At 40.4% G+C, this 21,912-nt stretch overlaps 1 protein-coding gene across 1 annotated transcript; it reads right to left on the reverse strand.

The window, feature by feature from the left end:
- Nucleotides 1-6,382: 6,382 nt before the first annotated feature.
- On the reverse strand, nt 6,383-8,214 carry CCR6 (C-C motif chemokine receptor 6; the record flags this gene model as incomplete). The annotated part of the gene is made up of 2 exons (XM_084202585.1): nt 8,146-8,214; nt 6,383-7,468 (listed from the first exon to the last, which is right to left on the reverse strand). Exons 1-2 carry the CDS (start codon nt 8,152-8,154, stop codon nt 6,383-6,385), a joined length of 1,095 nt encoding a protein of 364 aa, XP_084058711.1. The 5' UTR covers nt 8,155-8,214.
- Between the last annotated feature and the right edge of the window lie 13,698 nt (nt 8,215-21,912).

The following is a 21,912-nucleotide window of genomic DNA, read 5'->3' on the forward strand; positions in this document are numbered from 1 at the left end:
GTATCTTAGTATTATTTTTTCCATTCTGTATTCCTGTAACTAAATACAGTACCTAGAAATTGTTTTTATAAAAACATTCTTGATATAGCAAAAAAGAAAAAATACATGGACTAGAAGCAAAACTTGGTCTGATACCTACAAGAAATTAATACATTTAAATCTGAATAGCAAAAAGATGAGCAAAGAAAATCAAGAACAGCAATTAGAGTTCCAGTAGTAACTACTTTAACAGCTCCATATTTTTGTTGAAGTTTTTCAGAAATGGGACCACAAATCACAATAAAAACAGTATTTGGATGATCTAATCCAGGATAAGAAACAAACAAATTAAAAAAATGACAGATTTTCTGGTAATTAGATAGCTTTTTACTTTATCATTCCTAAACACTGGATAGAACTAAGCACAAATACTTCAGAAATAATACTACCACGTTTTGTCCTGAAGCATCACAGCTCTCTGTGGTTGCCATAAATCCAGATCACATATTTTCTATTTTGAAAAATCTTTCATTTTGGTGTTCAGCCACTGCTTCTTGCAGAAGAAGCTGCTGTTCTCTACTTCCCCTAATCCTCAGTGAATCACAAATTCATAAATTAATTCCAGTTGTTACAAACTAAATACATTAAATACATATTATATATATTGTTTATATTATTACATCCATTTGTATTGACTTTAATAAATATTTGGCAATGAAAAAGCTACAGTAAAATTAAATAAGAGCTTCAAAGACTTTGTTAGAAGAACATTCATTTGACTTGTTTAGCTGAGCCTAATATATACAGGCCAAAACTGATATTATAATTTATTATAATTCAATATATATTTCTAACAAAAAGGGAGTAAATGTAAATGAAAGATGAAGATTTCATTAGAAATATGAAAGGTGCATCAGTATTTACAGTTGGTTTACATAATATCATAAATTCAAAAAAAACTGACTGTGACTATCAGCTAGAAATTTGCACAGGCAATGGGCTTTTCAGTTTGTAGGGAAAGTGGCCCTGACTTGGTGGATAAGAATTTTTACCTTCAAAATAGCTTTTTAATGACTAGATTTTGTTTTCTAGACTAAATAAAACTTAGATGCTTTTTGACTCAGTTTAGGCAATGGAGTTCATTCAACCAAAAATGAAGAAATTGTTTTAAGGAACTCATGATAAAAGGAACTGAGCTATGCTCCAAGTGATGAAGAGAACAACACTGCTCAGTGGTCACATCATTACCGTGAGGTCTTGTGCCCTTCATCCACACTAGGGCAGATGTAATTTAATTTCCTCTTCAGCCTGAAGGACATGCAGAAGAGAAATAAGATCTACTGCTGTAGGAGAATTTGATGGCAAAATTTTCACCTTTTTTTTAGCTATACTTTGCACAGATTTTTCAAGGATACTATGAGCCCTTAACTCACAAGGGGTAACAAAGGATTGGTACCCCCTGCCATAGGAGGCAGTTGGAGGGAATTACCCTGATTACTTGACAGCAGTATAAAATGTAGGTTAGGAAACACTTTCAGTGGTTTTGTGAAATCATTTCCTTGGCATTTGTTATAGTATCTGAAAAATAACCAGAAATGTCAAAATATTTTAGATGCTTCATGAGACAAACTGTTCTGACGATTTGAAACTGTTATCATTTTCACTTAATCTGAAAGTTTTTTTCAATTTTGTCCAAATTATTAAAGCTTCAAATATCATCTCTTGCTACTCTGTAGCAAGAAAATTTCCCCAGAATTTCCACAATTATAAATAACAAGATTGCCCTACAAAGATCCAAAGCAGAGTTAAATCTGTTATGTACTTAGCCATCATTAATAACTTTCCATAGCAAGATGTTCTTCTTTAGACTGTTCTTTCAAGTTTCCCTTCAGTTTCCACTAATCATGACCAAATGCTATCTCCCTTGGTGCATAACTTTAATTTTCTTTCCTTTGTCTTTCCTTACTAGAAGCAAGGCACAGATGGCTCTGAACTTATCTGTCCACTTTGACTCTCTCGCAGGCTCACCAATTTATAGTAATCAGTCTTCTAAGAAATGCAACATATAAATAGAAGAGACACCATATGAAATTTAAATTTCACCCTCTGAGGAAAGTTGTCATTTATTGTGGGGAGAAGAATAATAAATCAGGTCCATTTTCATGATCATAGATATCAGAAAACAGATTTAGCTTTAGACTGCCTGCACTGACTTTATTTAGCAGTGTGCACTGATGACCTATGTGCTTCTGCACTGCTAGAACAGGAAGCATCAAGCAGGGCCACCTAGAGCAGAATGGAACCTGCCAACAGGAGAGACCTCGTAGGTCCAGCCAATACCACAACCCAGCCCTAGTCCCCAGGTGGAGGAAGATATGAATCAGCTTCTCAAAGCTTATCAGCCACATCTTCTCTGTGCAAGACATGATGCAACACTGCATATGTCCTTCTCTCTTTAGATGTGGTGGGAAACAAGAACCTGTGCAAAACCAAGCCCTATCTTTCCAAAAATCCCAGATGGAGTACCTGCAATGAAAAAGAAAATCTTACCATATGTGTGTCACACATAGCTAAAACAGCAAGGGAAAATCATAATAAAATGCCGTATGCATAGTCAGCCTTGAAATGTTGCTCTATAAGCATTAAAAGGAACATCAGTTCCCAGGTTCCTCTAAATCTGTGCTCTTTTCACGCCCTGCACTACAATATCAGCCCCAACTCATGAGCTGGTTCTGCTGACATGGCTACCAAAGGCATGGTGGAATATCTGAGAGCCCACCAGACACATCCACTGGCCGGCCTGCCACTATGGCCATCCCCTTCTGGACATTGACATCTTCCACTGCTTTTCCCCTTTTACCTTATGGTAGATTTCACAAAAAATGTCAAGAAGGTATTTATTACATCTCAATTAAATTTCTATCCACCCACCCTTCCATTCTGTAGTTACCTCAAAGTGTATGCAAAAAGACTGGCATTCCACTGGCTGGAGTTGTGGTTCTCCCTGCCCAGCAGCCCTTTGGGAGAGGCATTGAGTTTGTGTAGTCAGGTTTTGGTGGTGGGGGAGCTTTAAGGGCAGCCACTCTGAGAAACTGCTAGAAGCTTCTCCCACATCCAACAGAGCCAGAGTCAGCCAGCTCCTCCAAGATGGACCCACTTCCAGCCGAGGCTGAGCCCATCAGCCATGACAGTAGTGCTAAATAGGAAAAGTTATTGGTACAGAAGTAATTGCAGGCGGAGAAGACAGAGGCGAGGATGTGTGAGACAATCACGCTGCAGACACCAAGGTCAGCCAAGGAGGGCACAAGGTGCTCCGGGCACAGAGGAGAGAGCCAGCTCCTGATGAAGACCATGGTCAGGCAGGCTGTCTCCCTGGAGCCTTCAGAGTTCCACAGGGGCTCAGGGATTCACCTGCAGGCCCTGGGGAGCCCCACATGAGAGCAGGTGGGTGCTTGGAACACAGCTGTGCCTTTGTGACTCTGTGGGAAGCCCAGGCTGGAGCAGGCCCCTGGCAGGGCCTCTGGCCCTGTGGAGAGAGGAGTCCATGGCCCCTGGTTTTTGGCAGGACCTGTGGGAACACAGGGAGCCCATGCCGCAGCAGCCTTTTCTGGAAGAACTGCAAGCCACAGAAAAGGGCCCACACTGGGGCAGTTTGTGAAGAACTGCAGCCCGTGGAAAGAACCCCTGCTGAAGGAATTCATGGAAGACTGTCTTCTGCGTGAGGGACTCCGGGCTAGGGCAGGGGAAGGGCTCCTCTTCCTGAGGGGGAATCGGTGGCAGAAACATGTCATGAGCTGCCTGTACCCCCATTCCCATCTCCCTGCTAGCTGTGGGGGGGACGTAAAGAATCAGGAAAAAAGTTACTTCTCAGGAGGAAGATGAGTGGGGGGAAGGTATTTTTAAGATCTGTTGTATTTTTCATTATCTTACTCTGATTTTGACTGGTAATAAGTCAAATTACCTTCTCCAAGTACCATGACAGCAATCAGTGAGCGATCTCTCCCTGCTCTGATATGAACTCATGAGCCTTTCTTTACATTTTGTCTCCTCTGTCCAGTTGAGGAGGGGAGTGATGGAAAGGCTTTGGTGGATGCTTGGCAGCCTCACGTGTAAAACCATCACAGGAACCCACCCTGTCCTCTACCCCCATCTTTCCTAGGGACAGAGCACTCATCCATGGCAATCAAGATTTTGGCAGCACCTCATGCAGCACTTTTGGCAAGGACTTGGCACCAGCACATTTTGTGCTCCAAGTGCTGTTTTAGTCCCACATGTGTTCCATGCTCCTCTTCACTCAGCAGCACTTCTCTCCCGTATGCATTGGGGAGGAGCTAGGTACATTTTCCACACTTCAATGTCATTTCCAGTGAGCATTTTACCCTCTCACAACCCAAAAGCTGTGCTGCTGCTGCCCGAGGCAGCTGTCCCACACCACCATTTCCAGCTTGCCTGGGTCCCTCACAGCTACGAGGGGCTGGTGCCCCAGCCTGACCCCTCTCTCTGGGGAAGGCCCAGGTCTTCCTGCTTCTTCAAAGCAAGACCCTGCTTTGTTCTCTTTCTCTGCCTCCCTTCCCCGAGGGAGGATGCTCTTTCCACAAACCACTTCAGGAAGGCTGTGGCACACTTTCCCTGCCCTCTCCCGGGGCCATCTGCAAGTCAGCGCTGGTGGGACAGTAACAGTGCCCGGTCAGTGACTGTCCCCTGGCTGCTGTCTGCTCCCTGAACCCCACTGGGGCAGTGCTTGGGTTGTCCAGTGGCTGAAGGCCAATGCAGGCATGGCATGGGGTGGCAGGAGGTGGAGGATACACTTTGGAGCCCTGGGAGGTTCTGCCCAAGAGCCACCGCAGCTGCTTCGGCTCTGACCTTCCCACCCTGGGGCATGCTCCCTCGGGGAGCCCACGATGGACAGACTGCTCAGGTGTGACAGATTTGGCACAGGGCAAAAGAATGTGTCATGGCAACACGTAGCATGGAACTCTTAGATATGAGGGGATTTTTTCCTTTTCAGTTACAACTTTTATTTGCTGACTTCTCATCCAGAAAATCATCATTGCTACATACAGCAAATGCATGCGTCTGTATTTACATAATTTTCTACCATATTCTTGCAAAATTGCTATTCAGTTATGATAAATATATGCAGTCTTTATCATATCTGGTACTGATATTTAAAAACCTGACACTGCAGTGGAAACAAGGATGGATTGTACCAGCCAAGGCAGTACTAGCTTCATGTGCCCCATTAATGATTTCCTCAAGGGATCTTCAGCTCCCGCTTCTGTCTACCTCACTGTCCCAGAGTGACTGCAATAGTGGTAAAGCTCACTCAATAAACAGAAGATCCACTGAGGATTTGCTGAAGAGTCAAGGCAGGGTAAAACAAATTGCATTTATTATAAATATTTCTATATTCATAGTGAGTCAAAGACTGCCTCAGTAAAAATTTTGGCTGAATTAAGTCAGATTCTTCTCTTTTTTTAGACAATAACTTCTAACTCATTTTTGAAACTATATATATGCATATTTGAGCTGATAAATGCATTCCTAAGGAATCTTTGCTAGCGGTAGCTAAATACAAAGAAATTCTTTATATTCTGTCACCAATCCCATCCCAAAAAATTGTGTTGGAATAATTGCTGTTTTATCCAGTTAGTTGCCTTTTAAAAAGTAGAGTGTGAATTTCAGCTAGAAAGAGACAACTTTTCACAAAGAGATAGTCATCAGGTTATCAGCTGTTTTGGATTCCAGCATCTGAATCCTGTGCCAAATAATGAGAGGAAACTAGCAAAGCTTCACTCTCTGTTCAGAATAGCACTGGGCAAAGATTTACAAGACCAAGCACCCAGCTATGTCAGCAATCACAGTCAGCAGCCTGTTTTTTTTTTCATTTTACAGTTCCTTGTTGTGCTTTGCTCAAATGCCATCTTTTTGGGTTAGTATTGTCACAATGTGACCTGTCTGCAATATAAGCACAGTGAGGAGCTACACTTCACTAGAATTTCCAGGTAGAAGTAATTAACAGAAACAACATAAATGTAAGAAAGAGCCTAAACAAAACCTTATTATTCACTTATTATTTTGGGGATATTTCAATGTTGTGGGACAGATGAGATGCAATTTTTCCTTATACAGTGACGAGGGTTCCTCTTTAAACTTCACTTTCTTTATAATTTCAAGAGGATGTAGTTTAGAAGAGCATTAAGAGAAGTGAATGAGGCTTTAGTTTTACACAGGACAGTATTATTCCTTTATCTAAATTAATTTCCTGAAAGGAGGTGTAGATCATTGGATGTCATTTAGAGGCACAGACAAGCTCCGATGACTTGCTGTCATATGCACAGTGACATTGGTTTGGGTTTCCTGGTGAAAAGAGTCCTTCAGTCCTAATGTTGCTCAAATTGTATTATATAGTAAAAGATGATCCATTGTCAGTCAGAATTTCACTAGTCTGTCTTGAATGATAAGTATCAGAGTTTGTCCTTGAACTACGTTTATAGTCTTTCTTGTGTCTCTTGCACCATAGGTCCTTCATTAGCTTCACAAAATAACTTCTGAACTTCACTCCAATGAACGCATAGAGCACAGGGTTCACACAGCAGTGTAAAAATGCTATGGCTTCAGTGGTGTATTTTGCATAAGCCATTATCTTGTCATTGTCACAAGATTTGTCAATCTTGCCCATGTTGACAGCAGTTATGAGAAGAACAATGTTATAGGGTACCTGGCAAACTAGGAAAACAGCTACAATTAATACAATCACACGAATTGCTTTGTTTCTTTTGGAATTCTGAGCTTGTTGTAAGGATTTGACAATGATGGTGTAGCAAAAAAACATGAATATGAAAGGTATAAAAAATCCAAATGCAACTTGTAGCCATAGCAGCAGCGATTTCAGCGTTGTGCTTTCAGACATTCTGGCAGATCTGTGATCACAAATCTCTTTGGTTTCATTCATGGAGAAGCTGTAACTTTCATTGTACAGAAAAGAGGGACTAGAGATTAAAATTGATGATATCCACACAGCCAAACAAATGAGTTTACTGTGTGCCAGAGTCCTTGCCCTGAGTTTAAAGGACTTTGTTGCCTGTACGATAGCAATGTACCTGTCCACGCTGATAAAGGCCAAAAGCAGCATGCCGCAGCTGAAGTTGATTGCATAGATACCTCTAGCCATTTTGCAAATGAAATCACCAAAAAGCCATTCATCAGCAGCGTAATTCACTGCCCACAGGGGAAGAGTAAGAACAAACAGGATGTCTGCTATGGCCATGTTGAAGAGGTACACATCCGTCATGGACTTGGCTCTTTCATATAAAGCGAAGGTCATCACCACAAAGATGTTACCAAAGAGGCCGATGATACAAATCAAGGAGTATGCAACTGGCAGAAATGCTTTCGTGAAGTTCCTGACTTCCAGCTTAGAACAAGGTGGCATGATCAGAGAAGCATAGTCTGAATAATAGGGGTAATCTGTGGAATTAGGGTCTGTCTGTAGAAAAGGAGAACACCAGTTAACACACATATGTTAATCTTTAATCCCTGTGTGGTAGAAATGTAATAAATAAATGACCACACATTCCAATTACAAATGCATTTAACACTACAGACAAGGCTTGTAAGCACTATCTAGGAAATTTCATAAAATCATACTTAAAATACAAATGTGGAAATAATCCTTTTGGATATCCCAAAGGCCTTCATATTTAAATACTTTGTGCAGAAAGGACAAATCTGCTGTCACAGAAGACCCTAAAAGTAAAAGTCTGTGTGAGTGGAAAACTCTACTCAAGTGTAAAAGTCTGAATTCAAATTAGGGGTCTAGTCTTCCTTTACCATCATAAAAGGCAAACAGGCCTTTCCAGCATGCTATGCATGTCACACTTGTAGCTTGACTAAATCAGGCCCAAAAATGATTAGTTCTCTCTACTCAGCTAGAGAGGCAATCTCTGATAGCTAGCCTGACATTTACCTGCACCACAAACACCACACCTGTAGTGAAAATCCAATAAATACTGTGCTTTGACAGTGAACTCTGCTGACAGAAACATCTCTTCAGATTTTCATTCCTGAAATTACAGTGTTTGGATCTGCAGCCTCAAGGAACTGAGTCTTACAGAGTCATTGCTTCATTGATATACTAACATAGTTTATAAATTAGGTACTTACAAAATTCATTTTGGCAGTACAATTCTCAGAAAAAATATGTTCAGAAGAACCTCAAAATATTGTCCCAAGTATTTCTGAAAAGAAAATAAAGTAGATTGGATCAGAAAACCAGCACAAGAAGTGCGAATAAGTAGAAAAACAAAATTGGAAATAAAACCTACTCAAAACAGAATGTCATCACTGGAGCATGTTAACAAATCACACATCTCTACAAAATGTGCAGTTGTAGAAAGTGAATGGTTTTTATCAGTATTTTTAAGAGAACAGACATATATTGAATGTTTATTCTTAGGCTAATAAGCGATATATGAGAATGTGTGACCACTACTTCATATTGAATTTGCACACAAGAAATTAGAATAGATTAAATTTTACTTTGAAAACTTCTGTATCACAATGGAAATCCATGTACTGAGGGAAATATGGAAAATATAAACAGCACTCCCGTAGTATACTTCGTAACAGTAATGCAAGAATTTACCCTTTTTCTCCACTTTGACCTGACCCTTTATCAGTGTCTCAGCACTTTCAACATAACATTATTTGTCCTTTTTTATTACACTAGGGAAGTAATAGAAGAGCAAAAGAAGAATATCTTCTTATAGTGCAAAGGATAGTACACAATGTATGAACAGACTGAGCACTGGTGTTCTGTCTTCGCTCAGTGCACAGATTTACCGTGCAGTACTCAGTGTGCAGTTCAGACAGCGCCCTATGAAAAAAAAATTGTTCTCTTTATCACTGTGATTCCTGTTTTACAGATGGGGCTTACTTAATTTGCACAACACCCTGCGGTAAAGAAGTATTACCACCTTTATTTAAAAGGGAGGATCTGAGTCATTAGAGTTAAGTATCACTTAAGAAGTTCAGTTTGAGACATGTATCCCCCCCAACATCACTTCTAAGAGTACTTAAAATTATGAAGGACTTCAGCTAGGTAAAGGATTAAATCCATTGACTGCATCCAGGATCAGACTTCTGCAGACTTCTGCAAATCATTGCAGAGTCTAAAGTCACAGAAAAATAAAATGGGGAACACGCCATTGGTGACCACACGCGGGAAGTTGGGTTTAAATAACTTGTTCCACCTCACACAGGAGCTCATGGGCAGGAGATTTCATTCCTCAGACTCCCCTTGCATGAGTTCAGCCCTTCCCTTCTTTCCATTAGCTGCTCTCTGAGAACTGCACCTATTAGCAAAGCAGTGTTTAAACAGTAATTTCAGGGACAGGATGACATGAGGTCCCATATTTGTCAATGCTGTGAAGGGTAGCTTTATCTAGAGTTTTTGTGCTTTTTGCTAGTCGTGTTACCAAGTGGGAAGAGCACATAGGTCAGCTTTAAGTCTACAAAACCAAAACCTCCTTGTTTGGGAATTACCTAATGTTGAAAACGAGAGAGAGAGAATTTGTAAAAGTGTGGCAGATGAAGTCCAGATACAATGGGGAAATTGGGGGAGGGAAAGGACAGAACACTCTCCAAAAACATAAGGATGACTCATGTGCGGATGCTGGCTTATGACAGAGGGCTGCAGCTGGGTAAAGACCTAAACTATATGGTGTAGTTAAGGCATCACAGCTTATCTGGATTTCCTGCCCTTTAAACAAATCTTTAGCTATCTCTCCAGCTTTGTCTGCTGACTTTTCAAAACTGATTTTTAGAAGCTGCAGGAATATGAAGCCTGAAAGTTCTTGAACACCTTCTGAAGCAAATCTCAAACAAGTTAAAGGCGTCTCTCAGAAGTGCAGAGATGTATAGGGCAAGCAGGCAAGTTATGCAATTAACCAGGGCTGTGCAATTAAGTTATGCAATTAAATGGGCTGTGGTCCCCTAGCCCATCTCTGCACAATTTTAGTCACTGTCCGCTGCTTTGCACTTTCTGATCTCATCCAGAGACACACTCATGACCTTGCTTGGTGTTTCTGTTACCCTTTGTACTTGGCAGCTACAGTAATTCTTCTGATGGACAGGATTAAAGGGATTAACCTGTCTAGGTTATTATTTTAGAAACTGTTATTTTATCATTGCAAGGAAAATACCATTCTAGGTGTCTGCCATTCATGTCTTTTTAAGACCTACATGGTTAAAATATACAAAGAGTGTCTGACAGCATATCTTCTATCTAAAAGTCACTCTTCATTCCACTTGGACAAAGCCACTTTGAAACATTAGCATAACATCCAGTAAGAAGGTGATTGGGTGAGGGCATTTGGAAGAAAGGGAGCCATGGGTATTTCCCACAGCCTGCAAGGAGGGCTAAGAAAGAAGCTCTTTTCAGATGATTACTAAGAAAAGGCTCCTTAGTTTGCAGAAGAGTTCAGCAGAGATCATGTGGGGAACAACAACTACTCATCACAGGAGAGATGAATATTCTCCCTGATCCTACAGGAATTCAAAAAGGCACCACCAGCCACACATTTATTCACAAAAATTACTTCTACTGGCCAGCAGAAGCTTCCTGAGGATGGTTAGTATGAGAGTTGTAGCAAAGGACTCAAAATGAAATCAGAATTGCAGAGATCAGATTTAGACCTGATTTAAATCTCTTGAGCTGACTTCCTTTTATAAATTTGAAACAGCATTCGCAGAAGTTGTTAAAAAGATGCACTGGCTGCTGAGGAAGTTGAATCATAGCTCTTGTAAACACAATATCCTTTTCAATTTAAATCTTTCTAACAGTGTTTCAGTAGGCACCTTTATAATTTATAAATCTGCATATTTACATCTTTATTTAGCATTAATGTATTAGGTAAATACAGAAATAAATCTTCATACATATATATATAAGATGGTGTGTCCTAACATTGATTATGTACTACATATGGACAGTACATGTCTGTGCACGTGCACTCAAAAACACCTACGTTCTGAATATTAAATATACAAGTCTTGAATTTTTGAGCTTAGTGTTTTTCCGCTTTATCCACATAATCACATTTCTTTTCACTATGAAAGCCATGTGCAAGTATTCAAACATAAGACTAAACGGCAATCTTAAAAGCAAATATATTATTTGAATTATACAAACAAAACACAGTGAATAAAGACAGATCTGGGGAAAAAGACAAAATTCTATGAATAAAAAAATTCAGTCATTAAGTACTTTTAAGAGTAGTCCATCCTTGTAAGTAGAATCCCACTTACATCTTCAGTTTAATGCATTTGCCAGACATATACACAGAGTACAGATTACCTGTTTTATTTTAGTACTTACCCAATTTGAGAATCGTCTGAAGGCCAGGTAATTCTTCTGGCTGCCTCAAGCACATTTACCATCAGCCTCAACAAGACCACACTCTAATTTAGAAAACAAGAAATAGCAGCATTAGTTAGAGGTACAGAGATAAATTGAAATAACCACCACTTCCTCCTCACAAGCAACAGATAAAACCTGGCTTTTATGTAAAGGAAAATGTTGCTGTGCTGAAAAAATTCAAGCTGGAGGTAAATATGTAACTAATTTACTTACTAGTCTACCTATGTAATGATATTATTTTTAAAATTATAGAGCTGGAATCAGGATCATAATAAGCAGGGTGTTTCTTGTCATTGTGCTCAGATATGTTCTGAATGATGACCTGGTTTTGCACTTAATGTCACACAGATGAGTAGTTTCAAGATCAATAATTTAAATCAACAGGACTGCTTAGAGTAAAACTGTGAAATGAGACAAGTAATAATTACCAAATTGATTAGCAGCTGTTTTAGAAGAAAAAGAAAAAAAACTTTTATATGTCAAGGTGCACACAACCCAAATGTTTGTCCAGATCTGAAAACACAAAATGAGCAAATGCAGGTAGATAAGTAATGTGGCTGCATTTGCCTGTTTGGCACAAGCATTTGCTGTTCATGTTCATGCTGTTCAAGTCTGTTGCTAAAATTAGTTGGAACAAATTTTAATTTAATTTCATGATTTCTAAATTTTAAAACCTAGAAACGTTTCATTTCCAGACCTGGGTTTGAACACAACTTAGATATTTGCATTAGCAGGAAGGAGAAATAAAAAGAAAAGGAAAAAAAATGTAAAATGGCATGAATCTAGACAGTCTTGTAAGATTCTAAGGTATGATTAAATTAATAGAACACTGGACCTAAAGAAATGCAGGATGACAGATGTTCTGCTCACTCACTTTTTTCCTAAACAGAGCATATCACAGGAGCAGTGTCTCCCTACCAGCTTACGTTTGGTGCTTCTGTCCACTGACCACACCCAGTGAATGGAACAAAAATGCTGTCTGGGGTCAAAAAGAGAAGTAGCACATTTAAAGCACCATGTTGCAATGGTTCATAATCATCTGAGCAGGCACATGTCATTTTCTCAGTGGCTCATTTTCGCAGGATCCAAGACTGCAGCCATTACCAAATACATGCGTGCGGGGTGCAACACAGAGCTAGATACCTGAAAGCCCTGCAATGACAGTCTTGTTTTACTGAAATGGGCGTGCATATGTGGTGAAAGCATGTTTTGATTGTTACTGCTGAACAGCAATCTTCACTGTTTGATGCATACAAAGCAAAAAAGTGTGAAATCTATCTGTGATTCAGCAGGGTCACTATAAGATTAATTTGGACTCCTTATCGCTGTTTGGACTAAATGACTCCCTGTCATCACAGATCTGGAGCAGGTTGTGATTAAATCCATAACATAGTTAAGTCCTTGAAAATGGTTTTATAAAGTCCAGTAACATGGAGGAAAGAAGATGTGGGAATTTCAGTGCAAAGACAAGTGGTGAAGATAGAACTCCTTGTGAATCTTTCAAGACAGCCTCAATCACAATAGAGAAGTACTCTTCACTCTTTAGTTATAATTTTATAATTCATAACCATTTCCATCATTAAAACTTCACAGGTTTTCAAGCCATCCTTTGAACCTTTCCTGAAAGGGGCTTTGACTTTTCTTTAAACTGCATTTTTGTTCTGGTTTGCTAACTTGTTATTTGTAAGTCAGTTGTAATAATGGAAATCTTCTAATTAACTTGAGATGAGGCTTGGAAGGTACTTTCTGGACTTTCTTAGAAAGAAAACACAAGCTTCATTTTGAAATCTCCTGTCCTCGAGTGCTGCAAGGCACAGTACATTTACTCCTGATAAACTGAGGTGCATGTTCTCTTTGTAGTAACATAGCTACATATAGTAACATAGCTCGATCGATCGTGTTTACAGAGAGCTCACTTTCTGTAAACACTGTCTGAAGAAAACCACAGATTCCTGTTCACAGTCTCTGACAGTTTGAAACAAGGGCTCAAACCCGGTTAAAAGCAGCAAATTCAGAGGAGGAGCACATTCTGTTGGTAATGTAATTTGCTGACAAGTCATTGTGGGATATTTCATTGAAGTATTTCTAGTGTTTCTTTCTCATAACTTGGGGAGTGAAGAGATGGATCTGTGCAATCTTTGTGCATTGTCTTCATTGCACAAAGACAAATGTTACACATGGCAGTCATGTAACCAGCAGATAATGAGTAACAGAAGTAGAAAATCTTTCTCCATTAACAAAAACCATCAGTGGCTTCAAATCACCAAGTCCATCATGATTGTAATACATATTCAGACAAGCACTTCTAGTAACAGTTTCCAACATCTCTCTCAGACAACAACTTACCTTTGGAATACCAAGATTAGCCTGTGAAGAAACTGAATATTATCAACATATTTTCATGGAATGAGAGTCATCAAAATATACATCAGATTTTTAATGCTTAATTAAAGATAAATCAGAGGCTGATCCTTTACAAAAACTATTGCTCACCTTGTTCCATAACCAGGCGCTTTCTAATTTAAATGTACCTTGTACTTTTAGTCTGTAGTACATTGAATATCTAGCACAAATAACAGTCTTTCAGAAGGTGAAGAATTCACAGTTTGGTGAATTCCAAATTTACCATAAGGTACCTAGTCCAACTTACCTTTTCAATACAGTTCCTTTCAATCAGTCAGCCCACTTTACAGGTGCTGTGTGCTTCACCTTCACACTGTGGCAAGTGGAAAGGGCTCGTTCTTTTCAACACAGCTATTTGTTAATCTCTGTGTTAGCTATTTTTGGTTCATATGTTAGAGCTCTGAAAGGAAATCTGCTCTCACTTAGCTAATATGGTAATTGTGGTTTTTCAAATCTCACCACATGTTAGTTTTCTGCCACCAGTAATTAAGGAAAGAAAATAGTTAAAGATAGGGAATGCTAAGCCATTGTCTGAGTTGTTCCAGAATCCACAAGTTTCTCCTGAAATGACACAGTATGTCATCTTTTTTAATTCTAAAAGAAAGGCAGCATGCACACCTATGCTCTTCCAACCTGATTTCATGTTTCTTCAGTTAAATTTAGATCAATCTAATCTAATTTAAAAACCTAGCTAACAGCTGAAGTTCTAGTCTCTTCATTATTCTTTTGGACTATGAAATGTAAATGATGTATTTACATTCAAGTGGTTTATGTTACCTATTTAATATTCTCATCATGACCATCCCACATTGTCAATATATATTTTTTCGTTATTAATTCTATCCAAATTTCCTTCCTTTGTTTGCATCTAGCTTTCCACTTCTTGTCAAACTTTTTTCTGGTTTTGGTATTTCTGTATTTAGTTTTTTTGTTCTCCCTATTTCTTCCTCTTTCTTTGTTTGTCTTTTCTAGATTTCTCTTATTCCCAGCTCTTGTTGTCTTTATAATTTCTCTTCAGCATTACATGTTGTAATTCCCCTCACTTCCTTCCCCTTCGATCATTTTTGTTCCCCTTTTACCTCACTCCATCTGCTTCCATTATCCCCTTGCCAGATGCAGCCCTCCTCTCACGTTATGAGGTGTCAGTGACTGACACCATCTCACACTGACCAGCATCCATCAATGTTTTTATCACTTGGTCACCTCTGTCAAGCCAGTCAGGGAAGACAGAGCCCTCCTAAAGGCCTTATATAGGATTTTTTTTTCCCCACTGGAGCAGCTAGGGCTCAGGGATTAAAGGGGTGGCATTGTAAGCAGAGCACTTGGGAAGGAGCCTGCACAGTCAGTGCTTAGGGCTCACCTCCAGCCCAAGGTATGACTGTGTTTGGCAGGTATCACAAACCTGACAAATCACTTTTTGTCCACCAATGCACTCGATATTTATCTTGAAAACTAAGTCAGGCTGAAAAAAATAACTGATGGGAAACAGTTTGCTGGTCATGGTAAAGATTCAGATGTGATTTCTTGTCAGCCTAAACATGGAATTTCTGAAGGAGGAGCACAGTCATACTCAGAGAACTCCTCTGCTTCGCTGCAGCATCACTTCTTAGAACCAGCTGAGCTCATAGCGGGCCTGAGTTTCAGAAAGAAGCATGAAGAGCAGTAAGTGCATCCTCCTCCTGTTGATAATCACTGACTTCAGCAAAGCTGGTCAAATGGATTTTATTCTACTGGGGAAAATGCTGATAAACCAAAGTTGTAAATTATAAATTTTCAGTTTAAAATTCAAAAATGCTAGTTTATAACATGCACCAAGATGCACAGCTAAGTTATCATATGCTTGTTTATGTTTTTATAATCTTTTGTAATCCTAGCTTATCAGTCAGGCTAGGTTTCCCAGCTTGGGACAGAGAAAGTAGGTAGTAAGTAATGTCATTCCATGGTCTAAGATCTCACAGAAGTTTAGACAGGAAAAGAAAGAAATAGAAATCATAAGACTTAAGACCAGTTTTTTCCAATTAACACACTTCAATTTTTCATCAGAATGCTTCTGGGATAGCTAAAGGCATTCTGAAGGAAAAATCTGGTTTATTGAAATCATGGGGCTTTTATTTTAAGAAAAAACTTTTTCAAGATTATGCTGTATTTGGTCTGTTTCTTACTATTCCCTTTTGACTGCTTATCTTGAGAAGGTTTAAGAACCCTTTCTGGTAAAAGCATGTCTCCAGGTTATGCCAGAAGTAATGAACCCTAACAGTGATGAAGACAATAACACAATCCTTGTACTGCCAAGGGCCTATTGAGTGAAGATGCCAGGCACTTGTAATCTCACTTTTTTACCTTTTCAACCCAAAATAAATTATTTTATACACCAGAAAATATGTTTGTTCCTGAAATCCCAAGAAAGAATGTGTAATGCAAAACACAGTCCCTTATTTAAGGGCTTAAAATCATATACTTGCTAAAGTGGATGTAATTTTTTTTTTTTTAATTAAGTATACTACCTCAAAGAAGACAAAATATTGCAAACTATTTCCAAATAAGTGCTTTCTGAAGTCAGTGATCTACTGAAAGAAAATTCTGCTGAACTGTTTACAAAGTTCTACCAGTGTTTACATTAGGCTGTAGAGGACAAGTGAATTTCCATGTCAGAAGTGTTGTACACAAGAGACAAAGATACAAACAGAGCTAAGCATGCTTCCAGGTCTTCTGGACAGCAGGAATTACTGCTCCCAGTTGCTGACCTAAATCCTGGTTTTGATCCTGTAGTCAGATCATACCCATTGTGGTAACATTTTTTTATTGTTTCACTCAGTCATTCATTCTCTGTTTCATGTCTCATTGAAATAACTACCGAAGTAGCTTCTCAGAGCCTCTCATCACTCTGTGCTCCCAAGCATTTACATTTTAACCTGAATATGTTCAATTCAGTGACCTGGTTTCTTTTTAGACTTGTACTTTCTTCATATGACTCTTTTTTACAAGATACCCACGCCATGGAATGTCCCGATCCCATCTCTCCAGCAGTGGGTTTCATGGCCTGAGTAAGAGCTAAAGATAGTTTAAAAGTTGTTTATATCCTAATGCTGCAACTGGATGTGCAGCATGGAAGTTTTAAGGCATCTGTGATCCCAGCTCCCACCTAAAGCCACAGATGCTGAAATGGAAGAATGAAATTTGAATTTGTGTCTGCACAAATGCAGTCCCTGCACTGGCTAGATACAGACCGGAGATGATTTCTTTCCTCCTGCATGGGCCAAGTTACAGCACGTGCCTTTCAGTATGCGAGCTGTGATTTTGCTGATTGCAAAGACAAACAGGAGGTGCTGGCTGGCCACTTCATCTATACCACTAACCGCACCAATGATCTGATGCTACCCAGAGAGAAACTGCCACAAGAGATTGCTCTGCAAGGCGGAAATCTCCTTCTAGGTCTTCTGGACAGGAGGAATTACTGCTTCCATACAATCGCCACTGACATGCCACTTGTGCTGGTATAGGAAGGCTGGTATAGGAAGGAAGTTGTGTCCTAATCACACATCCTCTCTATGGTCAGATACTAATCAGTGAGACAATCAAACACGTTTAAATAATTTTGCTTTTAACAAGTTTTAACTGTTTCAGGCACTTAACTTTTACAGCAGAAGAGTTGCACCATGATCCCTTTAGAACATTGAGCATAACTATTTATTTCTGTGTGGATTAGGAGGGAAAGGAAATGCACAGAGCTGTGTTGTGCCAGGTGGATGACAGGGAAAATACTTGCTGACACAGGATCCTCTGCTGTGTGCAGCTGACACATCTGTCTGAATTCATAGTGCAGCAGATAGATAACCTTTCACTTCCTTTCTAGAAGTGGGCAGCTGCTGTTATCATTTGATCTCTAGTATGCATGAAATCACTGGTGGTTAGGGCTTTAATAACATTGATTTTTCCACTTTGATTTCAGAGGTGGTAAAAAAAAAAGTAAAAAATAAAGAAACCAAAGAAGTAATGGGAGGCGCATTACTGAATATTTCCTCCCAGGAACAACAAATTGGTAACTCTGGCTGATTAATTTTGTCCTACACAGAAAATGCAAGCATGTGGTTACGTCCATTCCTGAGGGATGATGGGTTTGTTTCCTTAAATATAATCTAGGCTGCACAAAGACAGGAACTTGCTAATGCTGTGGGACAGGTATGTTTGAGAATCAAGCAGCACAACAGCTAAATCTACTGAAATTATACTATAGGGCAACAGCCTGGAGAGCGAGGAACAGTTAGCCCAGTACTGGTGACACCAGGAGCACAAAGGGACAGGTCAGTTCTGTAGGCGTTCTGGCACTGATTTGAACTTCAGTGCTGCTTGGTGGGTTGACCCTGGCTGGATGCCAGGTGCCCATCAAAGCACTTCTATCACTCCCCTCCTCAAATGGACATGGGAGTGAAAATATAATGAAAGGCTCATGAGATAAGGGCAGGGAGAGATCACTCACTGATTGCTTCACCTGGGCATCTGTTATATTCTCTCATATATTTTTACTCTTCTTTTTCTGCCATTGCTCTTGTGAAGGATTCCTCTCCCTCCCCCCCGCCCTTCTTAAATATGTTATGCCAGAGGCTTTGCCTCCATCGCTGATAGACTTGGCCTTGACCAGCAATGCATCTCTCTTGAAGTGTCTGGCATTGGGTCTGTTGGACATGGCAAGCTGTAGCATCCCCCACCCACCTCCACCAAAACATTGCCACACAAACCCAGTAGAACCTGGAAAATCAGAAACTTGTTTATGGCTCTTAGCCTTTTCAAGGAAATTTCTTCATCTGCAGCAAAACTTCTTAACAGGTCTCTCAGTGTATCTTCCTTACCCAGTGCAGAGCTATGCCAGTTCAGGTGGCAGAAGCAGTACAGCCCCCAAAGGATCTATTCATCTTTCTCCAAGTTAGATTATTTTTGATGACTGCCCAGGCACCTTGCTCATCTCTTCGTGGTATTGTCCCTGCTTGTTGCAGGGGGACTGGACTAGATGACCTTTGAAGGCTTCTTCCAAACCAAACTATTCCAAGATTTTAGAATTATGTGATTGTGCTGTGTGGCACAAATGTACTCTTTACTGAGGAGGACACACTGGAGAAAGCTGGAAACCCATGTTCCTTTCTCCCCTGGATGTTTTGGTTGTGTCCACTTCTGAGATTTTGAAAAGTGAACTAGTATTAACCACATCCTGCTTCACTTCGTCTTCCTCCCAGTTTGTTGGCCAGGCTTGACAGGCATCTAAATTTGCACTGGTCTATCTCTCATCCCCAGTGGGCTCTCACTACTCTGAAGCTTTAGTGCCTGTTCCAGAAAGCACTGCCTAAAGGCTAACCAGGATCTGCTGCTGCTCCCCATTGCTGCTCTCTGTGGTCCTACACAAACTCTTGGGCTCTATCTGCTTCCTCCTACAAAGATAACCACCTGACAGATATGTTTCTTTCTCTTGGCCACAAAATATTCTTTCTGTCCATGTTAAACTGACCTCACCAGTCTGTGTCTGGAGTGAGGATCACAACTCAGCTGGCAGTATTTGGGACAGCATTCTTGTTCTTTCATTACTTCACAGGCACAATATTCCTTTAGCTATTTCCAACCTCAGTTTCTTCCAAACCACCTCTAACCTGAGCCATTGCTGCCTGAAATGCTGAAGTGAGACCTGGCCCAGCTTGTCATTTCCTTCTACCTGCTGTCAGTTGTAGGGGCAGAGGTGCTGCTCCTCTGCAACTTTTGTCCATTTGTCTCAAGCATACCTGCTCCCTCTTCAATCCAGAGTGCCAGGACTAAGTGTCTTGACTCTCAAGGCACACACCACAAGAACCATTTGCCAGACAACTTTAGAATCCAAAAAGGCTCCTCGAAGCAGTGTTGGTTACATGAGGTTTGTGATCTGTTCCTTGATTTCTCAGCATTAGTGTGAAGGCACAGGGTCAACACACCCCCAGCTAAGCACTGCACTGCATCTAACCCTGCAGCCCTGACTCTTCTGCCCCTCCTGAGCCAGGGAAGGCCTCACACTAGTGAGGTGTCTAGATCTCTGCCTACTTCTAAATGCATGGATAATCTCAAAGGTGTTTTTCAGTCTGGTTTTAAATTATAGTTGGGCCAACATGTCAGCTGCCACAGACACTTTCTCCTGGGCACTGGCACCTGCCTTTCTCTCCTCGTTTCTGTTTTAGTTTGGTAAAACAACATAAAAGTGTTCATTCTCTTTCTTTGTTGTTTTGTGCTGTGTTTTGTTGGTTTGTTGTTTGGGGTTTTTAAGTGAGGAATTTCCCCCATGTTTAGCAAACTAATTCTTTCCGGGATCAGGCAAAAGCCAACAAGAGCTCAGATCTTGATCCCAAATATGGTTGTGTCTTGCTTAACTCCCCTCCCTGTGCTTGTGGAGTAAGGGTTGTTGGTGAGAATTGTCACTCCCATCTGCAACCAAGAGGGAAGGTCTCACCCCTGTGGGTGAAGTTTGTCCAAACTAACCCATAGTGACACATAAAGTCTGTAAAGGGTCCCCTGATTTCACACTGATTGTGGAGAGAAAATGCTGTCTTCCTGGCAGGACATGATGTGTCACGTGTGCCAGGGTCACCCTGGGTCATGCCTGGGTCACCCTGCTGTAGATGGCACAGAGCAGCCCATCCTTCAAGAATACCCTTCAGCCTGTCCAAAAGAAAGAGAATTCTGTTATGCTGGCATCAAGACTGGCATTCACTGCCAAACCAGGTCTATGAGGATATCTTCATCACCCAGCCCCACAGTGGGGTGTGTTCCTCATGTCCAGGTTCACACTGCAGCCTACTGTCAGCCAGGGTGTGTCCAGGGGGGCTGTTTTCCTTTTTCCTTTTTGACATACACAAGTTACATGACGCAAATTTTACTTACTGTCTTTTGGGAAGAAGGAGGGAAAGTCTGCTTCCCTGTCATCAAGGCTTCATGGCTGGAAAAGAGAAAGATGCCATTTCACAGCAACTACAGGCAGCAGGACCAGAGGTGTTTGTTCAGCATCAAATGCTGCCAGACCTGATCCACACCACCTCTGGCTTTAGGCTGGCTTGTATCCTTGTCAAAGGATCCTTCCTATTAATACTTCAGTGGGGCTAAAACAGGCAAGCAGCTTTCACCAATATGAGATTTTTGCTACAGTTTTCCCAGTGATTTTATGAGATGAGTACCCTGCCTCAGCTCTGCCAGAGAAAGGGATGGACTCCTATTTGTTGAGTTCATTCAGAAGGTTCCTGGATATCCCTGAGTGATAATATTGTGATCTCTTAAAGAATCTAATACAAACAAATACAACAGAGATACTTTCACTGTGATGCCTCACTGAGTTGTATTACTGAAGAGAAACTATGAAAGAAGCTACACTGTAATTAATAGATTTGTGTCCCCTGCTCTTCAGATGCTACTGCCTGATAACCTTTAGTGACACCTCAGAATTCTGAAGTTACCTCAGCTCTACAGAAGTGGAACCAATAGCAGGATTAATGTCTCAAACCCGAAAATCTTGTTACGATATGGTATTGCAACAGTAATTCCTCATCATCTGAACCAGCTGCAAAGTTTCAGTACTCAGGTAGATATTTCTTAGTGCAAGAGGCTGGTAAGAGTGCAAGAGGGTGAGAGAGAGGCCATGCCAGCAGCTGGAGAGAAGCTCTTGAGCACAAAATGAAGCGCTCAAATGCAGCCTCTTTGCCTGGTTAACTGAAATGGAAGGTGAATGTGAGACTGGTCCAGTAGGAGACAAGAGGTGTGTGGGAAGAGTCAGTATTTTGTAGCTCTACCTGAAGGCTTTTTTATGATTTAGAAATAACTTTTCTTTACACTAATTTTCTTTTTCCATCACTGTTGAGTGCACAGACTGTTAAAGGCAAGACAGAATCATAGACTGGAAGATTTTTACAAGCAACAGGAGATACGTGGTTAAAAGTTATTTTGAGCTTCTGCTGAGGAAGATGCCTCCTTAATGCACGTAGCACAAGGCTTTATTTTTAAAAGCTCCCCTCTGATTATAAGTTAATTTTAAAAGCTGCTGTTTGGATAAAGAAGAAAGAAACTGCTAGAGTCCAATTTTCTATAGCCCATGAACTAAGGGTTTTTTT

Source organism: Fringilla coelebs (genome assembly GCF_963513975.1).
Source record: "Fringilla coelebs genome assembly, chromosome: 3".
NCBI lineage: Eukaryota > Metazoa > Chordata > Aves > Passeriformes > Fringillidae > Fringilla > Fringilla coelebs.